The following is a 6738-nucleotide window of genomic DNA, read 5'->3' as shown; positions in this document are numbered from 1 at the left end:
ACTCCGGACCCATCACAGGAGGGGGCGGGAGGGCCACAGGAGCTCAGCTTCTGCACACCCAGGTGGACCACAGCCTCCTGGCTAAGCAGGCACCGCATCCTCCCTGGCACCCTCTGAGGTCTCAGCCTCCGGCAGCATCAGATCTGAGCCAAGCTGAGCCTCCTGAGGACGGTGGGGATGGGGGCTTCTGGGGGAGTCGAGGGAAGGAGGGCCAGCGCTGGGGGAAGGTGCCTTCCAGCTCCCGGCACCCACCTACTGCAGAGGCCCAGGGGCCTGACTCTCCTGATCTTGCCCCAGCATCCCCTCCGCAGAAGTTCAGTACATCTTCTGCCGACTGGGTAGAATGGCCTCTTTGATGAAGGAGGAGACAACCAGGATCCCTAAGCGTTTGCCCCGCTTGCCTTTGGTGAAGTAATTGGAGACCACGTCATCTGTGGAGACACAGGCAGGGAGATGAGTGTGTGTGTGTGTGTGTGTGTGTGTGTGTGTGCAGGGAGTGTGTGTGTGTGTGTGTGCAGGGAGTGTGTGTGTGTGTGTGTGTGTGTGTGTGTGTGTGTGTGAGTGAACACAGCTCTGCCCACCCACCCAGAGTCCAAGTGTCTCCATCACAGGGCGGGCTCCAGCTCCCCCAGCAACTCAGGCCTTGCTGGCGTCCTCCCACCAAGCCTCCCACCTTACAAACCCCTTCTCACCTCCGGGCTGCATGGTGGAGGGCAGGACGTTCTCCCCAGCCGACAGTGACACAAAGAACGCAAACGGGATTATCCACAGACAGAAAGTGAAATAGGCCAGGACCTGGCAACAGAGACACTGAGATGAGGGTGCCCCTGGAGATGCCAAGGCTGGGCCAGGTGTGCTCACCATGTATCTTAGAGAGGTGGTCAAGCGTGCCCCACACTTGATCTCTGAAGGAGACCAGGGCCCGGGAAGCAGAGACAGGACACCCCCAGACATGGAGAAAATTCAGTGGCGAAAGGTGGAGACCAAAGATGACTGTGTGGCCACAATCCCCAAATCGTGGTCACTAGGACAAGCAACTCCTCTGAACCAAAGGAGGCAGATGGAGGGCAAAACCATGAATGACCCATGTTCCCTAGAGAAGCGACCTTGTTCTTCCCCAGGGGTTCAAACTGGAGTAGCAGGGTTCAGGGTTGTGGCCCACCCCTGCCCTGTGAGGTCTGCGTCAGACCAGGCCACCCCACCGCCCCTTCCTGACCTTAGGATGCTAGGCTGGGATGCTGGCATCCCCAAAGGACTCAGCAGTGTCCTCCCCACCGCAGCCAAAGGGGTGCCTGCTTCTCACCCTCACTGCTTTCTAAAATCACCTATACCATTTTTTTAAAAAAATGTGTCATCCCTGAATAAACTCAGTTTCAAATCATAGTCAAGTTCACAAAGAAATCACGCAAGTCCCTTTTACTCGCTCTGTCCCGGTTAGTAGTTTGATGACGTACTGAATACTTCTTACCTCTGAGAAGGGATAATATTCCTCTGCAAAAAACTGAAACGCTAGGTAATGATTCACCACCACTAGCCCTGTTGAGGGAATGAAGAGTCATTTATTCTGGGGTGGATAACATAAAGCAGACTTTCAACCTTCACAAGGCCCCGGAGGTTGGAAGCCGACTCTTAGTCCTGACCTCACACCCAGCTCAGAGTATGGCTCCGTGCCAAGCGCACTGCTGTCCAGAACCCAGTTTCCCGTCTGTTAGAATGGAAGAACTAGCCCCACCCCACCTGCCCGCTACAGAGGGCACTCATGAATCCAATCAGAAGTAGGTAAAACACTCTTTGAATATTATAAAAACGAGACTCCAGCGCTACACACTCCAAAGCACGGTGCCAGTTGACCTGGTCTTTAGCAGCCATGAGTCCTGAAGAGAGCTCCGCAGGGCTGTGTGGGAGGGTGTCACGGGCATGCAGAGCACACGCTCCCAAGGAGTCCACTCCAGACGGGGCAGCAGGGAGGAGGCTCTCACTCCTCAGGAATGAAAGGGCACAGTTTGCTAGACGGTTTGCAGTGCAATCTTAGGGTTCCTCAAAATTCTGGGGGAGGGGTCCGTCCTCAGGATAAGGTTCACTGGTGTGAACTGGTATGTTCTGGATCCCACCACCTCCTTAGCATGCAGCCAAATTCAGAGAGAGATCCCGGGGACTCGCTGCTCCGAGACAGGCATTCCTGCCGGTTCCCACGGTGAGGTGAAGGGCAGGCACCAGAACAAGGCATCCCCTCACACCCAACACGCCTCACATACACCTCACAGCCAACTGCCACGAATCTTTCCTCTTTTCTCCTCTCTTGCCTCTCCCCTTCTAAGGCAGACAACCACAGCTCTGCCGCTCCTAGCCGCGCTCTAGGGCGAGGGCATACTGGAAGATAGGATGGTACCTGACACCCACAGATCTTCAGAAAAACTCTCCCAGGCATCTTGAGGGCAAGTCAGGGGAGTGACAAAGGGAAGCCAAGGGAGCTCCCCGAGGGGTGGGGGGATTGGGGAGCACCCTCCCCCCTGGGAAGACGCAAGAGGAGCCTGGTCTCCAGGGAAGGACTCCTCACACCAATCCCCGCAGAACAAATCCTTTGGTGGAATCACACCAAGGCACTCAGTCCTGGCTTTAACACCGTGCCCTCCTTGTGAGTAACAGTCTCTTTCCAGATTCTCTCACAGAAACAGAAAAGCAGCTCTAAGAAACCCCAATCAATCTGATATCTTGACCAAAGGCTATGATAACCAGTAATGATTAAAGGGAGAAAAGGCAATCCCGGTAACCAGATACTGTCTAGAACCTTTTCCGAGAATAACTATAGCATCTATGTGCCAAATGAGTCTCCTAAACATCACTGAACAGATGGAGAAGCTAAGGCCAGAGAGGGGAAATGACCCCCTGGGGTCAGAAACTGGTGGCAGAGCAAAGGCAGGAAGGCCAGGGTCCTCCAAACTGGGTCTGTCAACCCCAAGGCAGCTGTCTGCAGGGACCCCCAGAGCCCCAGGAGGCTCGTCTTAATCACGACTTTGGGCCAGAGGACTGGATGGGGAGCTGCCTGCAGGCCAGGGAAAGGCTTTGGGCTTTTCCTGGCCAAGTGGTTTCTTAGGGGCTATAACTGCTCGGCCAACCCACCTCTTTTCCTTTCTCAAACCCTTTGTCAAACTTACCTCCCTAGGAAAGCCCTCCCTTTCTGAGTATCCCAGCCCCCCAAGTTCTAGTCATTAGAGCCAACACGGGCTCTAGGCTCCTCATGTGTGAGAACCCCAACCTCCAATCAGCCTGGTCTCCTGGAGGACCTCAGTGGTTTGCCTCTTTTCTTTATATCCCCTTCAGTGCCCTAGACTGAGCTGGGCACGTCCAACCAACTCAGTTGCCTCCCCAACTATGTCCCCTCTCACCGCACGACAGGATGAAGTTAGGCGAGGTCAGCATGATGAAGGGGAAGGTCTGGAGGAGGCCAAAGTAGACAAGGTTGGTGAAGAGGCCCACACCAATCATGTAGGTGGGGAAGCGCTCAAAAACGTAGAGGCCAATCAGCACAGCTGTGGAGAACTGAAAACAACCAGAGGCACACAGTGTGGGGAGCTTCTTCCAGGCAGCCTTTCTGGACTCACTAACCTCCAGTCTACTCAGGGCAACACTCTGTTCATGTTTCAGTCTCTCCTTGTTTCACAGCCACAGTTCTGACCTCCCCAGCTAGTCTCTCAGCTCCCAAAGGGCAGCACTTTTCAATCTCAAAGTTTGTTTGACAGCAACCCACAGTAAGAAAAATAGTTTACACTGTGACCCCAACACATGTACATATACATGATCAAAGTTCAGATTTCAATTCTAGTCTTTCCCATTCCTTTTTTTTTTTTTTTTGTGGTACGCGGGTCTCTCACTGTTGCGGCCTCTCCCGTTGCGGAGCACAGGCTCCGGACGCGCAGGCTCAGCGGCCATGGCTCACAGGCCTAGCTTATCCGCGGCATGTGGGATCTTCCCGGACCGGGGCACGAACCCGTGTCCCCTGCATCAGCAGGCGGACTCCCAACCACTGCGCCACCAGGGAAGCCCTCCTTTTTTTTTTTTTAATGCTGATAATGATCTACTGAATTGATTGCACAACCCAATAATGAATCCTTCCTGCAGTTTGAAAAACATTGTTCTGAAGGACTTACAACTGTCAGTGCTCAACAAAAGGCAGGCAGTTGGTTGAATGAAGGTCTAATTCCTGTACCAACACTCATGAGCTGGGCCTCTGAACCCAGAGCTGAGAGCTATGGTCTTGTCTCCACCACTAACTCCCTACCCCAGGCCATGCCCAAAGTGGAAGTGGCTTTTGACAGCAGGTGACTTGTGAGGCACTGGGCTCGTCCTGTCCAAACGTGCCCCCAGACCCTCCCCAGCCTTTCCTGCAGCTGCAGAAATCTGTCCACCAGCAGTCACGCCTGTGGCTTGGACATCAACGGCAAGGATTGTGTCTTCAGGAAGAGAAGCCTTCCACGAGCCCTGAGCAGGGCAGGGCCTGGGGCAGGGAAGGTGTCTCCCTCTTAGACCAAGTCACTTGATCCAGTTAGAAAGAGGGCAAAGAACAAGTACTCAAAACTGTCCTTAAGGTCCCTCTCAGTTCTAAATGCTGTAAGCAGAGCAAGGGGCTAAGACCACTGAAGGTGGTCAAACAAAGGCAAAGCCACGGTCCTGTCAACAGAGAATGGGCACTCAGCTCTCGCCTTAAGGAACCAAGAACGAGGCCCGCAGTGAAGCGATCCCACTTGGGGAAGGAGGCCAGGGAAGACCTAGGCCCAGGAGAGCAGACCCAGGGGTACAAGGTACAGGGCAGGGAGATAGGGGGTGATGCCCTCAGAAAACAGCAAGGACACAGGTCTCATCACCCAGGCCAAACTTTCCCCACTTCCTCCTTTTGAGGCAGGGCAAGAGTGAGGGGGATCCTGAGGAAAACTGCCACTTACCCAGATCATGTATTTTATGATCCTGCTGGTGGCCACTGTGTATTCTTCTATCAATTCTGCCAGGTAATAGAGTCCGGCCGCTGGCGGGGGGAAGCAAGCAGGGAGAACGTTAGCCAGGGTCACTCCCACCATGCTGATCACCCCTCTCTCTGCAGCTGGATTCCACTCAACCTTTCATGACTCCATTAGGTAAGGACCAAACCAAACAATCCGTGTGTTACCCTCCCAAGTCGGAAGTAAAACTTTGTCAGGGCAACTAAGGAAAGATTTCATAAAAGTGAATGGAAACCTGTATTTGATGCACAAACCTAACCTCTGGCCCATAAAAGGGAATTTCTTTCACTCATTCAGTAAATATTCGCTGGCATTTAGTATGCGCCAGCTGCTGGGCTGAGAGCTGAGTACAGTACGAGACAGACGAGGTCCCTTCCCTGACCAGCTTTGCGGGGGGTGCGGGGGTGTTGAGTGGGAAGGGGAGTCAGACGATCCCAGTAGGACAAGTCAAACCCCATAAGGAGTGCTTCCCGGAAGAGGTGAAGTCTCAGCTGAGATCAAGAGTAGGAACTAGCCAAAAAAGAAAGCCCGTCAAAGTCAGAGTGGGAAGCACCAAGGGCCCGAGGCGAAAGGGCGGGGGTAGGTGTCTGGGAAAAGTTCGGTGCGGCCGGCCCCGCGACGGAGAGCGCGGCAGCGGTTGGCCGTGCGCGGGCAAGGGGCACTTGAGTCAGCCTCCCCTGGGCACCGCTGGGGCGCACTCTGTGACTCCTGGAAGGACCCGAGGTCAGGCTAGGCTACTGGGGTCAGGAGGAGGGGCAGGACCAGGCGGGGCAGGAAGGGGGATGCGAAGGCCGGAAGGAACGGGCGGGGGTCTCCCGGCTCTCTCCGGCGCCCTCGTGATGCGACCCCCGGCGAGCACAGATGCCGGAGCTGGAGCCCGCGCGGCCCGGGGTCGCGCACTCTCACCGACGGCCAGCGTGATGAAGGCCACCTGGATGAAAAGCGACAGCCAGCTCAGCACATACATGAACCACATGGCGCCCCCGCCCCGGCCGCCCGCCAGCCAGCCCGCCGGGACGGGCCTGCGCGCTCGGGCTCCGGCAACACGGAGTAGTAGCCACCGCCGCCGCGTCCCCGCCCCGCGGACGGTCGTGCGCCGCCGCCGAGAGCAGCCCGGCCCGAGCACCGCCCCCAGCCGGGTCCGGACTAGCGCCGCCCGCCGGCGCGGAGGGCCAACCGCTGCTGCCCAGACCGGCGCGCGCCCGCGGACCGCCGGGCTCCCGAGGATGCAAAGAGGGGCCGGTCGGCAATGCAACCACGGGGAGGCGGGACGGTCCTGAGGCGCGGGGACGCAGCGCTAGTACCGGAGCTTGGAACGTAGCCACCGGCCCCTCCCTGTGCACTCCTGCGCCAGCCTGTAGTTGCCCAGGGCTTTCTTTTGCTCCCGCAGGTAACAGGAACAAAACTGTTGAGTGCCTAACGTGTGCCAGGCACTATGGTAAAAGCTAGGCTCTAGGTTCATGATGGAAATTAATCCGATGATGTAGATCATTTTATGGATGGGAAGCCAGGGCCTAGGAAGGTTACTTTGCCTCAGGTTATTGTACATCTAGGAAGAGGCACAGGTAGGAATTGGGGCACCTTTGATTAGTCATCCTCAAGCCTAACTCTCCCTCTCTGTTGACTTCGCCCATTAGGCACTGAATGCATTTACTACACCTCTGGAAGAGCTAACTGAGGGGCCCCAAGGAGCAGGGCAGCCCTTGTCAAGAAGTTCCCCATCTGGTGGCCGAGATAGGCATGC

The 6738-nt window shown here is 56.0% G+C and overlaps 1 protein-coding gene across 1 annotated transcript; it reads right to left on the bottom strand.

Moving 5' to 3' along the window:
- Positions 1-315: 315 nt before the first annotated feature.
- On the bottom strand, positions 316-5970 carry TEX261 (testis expressed 261). Its single transcript, XM_065891408.1, has 6 exons — positions 5901-5970; positions 4941-5020; positions 3387-3540; positions 1469-1536; positions 693-795; positions 316-431 (listed from the first exon to the last, which is right to left on the bottom strand). Exons 1-6 carry the CDS (start codon positions 5968-5970, stop codon positions 316-318), a joined length of 591 nt encoding a protein of 196 aa, XP_065747480.1.
- Positions 5971-6738: the final 768 nt, after the last annotated feature.

The sequence above is a fragment of the Phocoena phocoena genome, chromosome 14 (assembly GCF_963924675.1).
Source record: "Phocoena phocoena chromosome 14, mPhoPho1.1, whole genome shotgun sequence".
Lineage (NCBI taxonomy): Eukaryota > Metazoa > Chordata > Mammalia > Artiodactyla > Phocoenidae > Phocoena > Phocoena phocoena.
The sequence above is the reverse complement of the archived record's forward strand: the minus strand, read 5'-3'. Positions and strand labels throughout refer to the sequence as shown.

What these genes read in the sequence shown, in the direction of transcription:
- TEX261 (XM_065891408.1), bottom strand. Translation starts at nt 5,970, where the DNA reads ATGTGGTTCATGTATGTGCTGAGCTGGCTGTCGCTTTTCATCCAGGTG. An exon ending in TCATAAAATACATGATCTGG is followed by an intron (nt 3,541 to 4,940) that starts GTAAGTGGCAGT and finishes GGTTGTTTTCAG; the next exon opens with TTCTCCACAGCTGTGCTGAT. An exon ending in AATATTATCCCTTCTCAGAG is followed by an intron (nt 796 to 1,468) that starts GTAAGAAGTATT and finishes CTCTGTTGCCAG; the next exon opens with GTCCTGGCCTATTTCACTTT.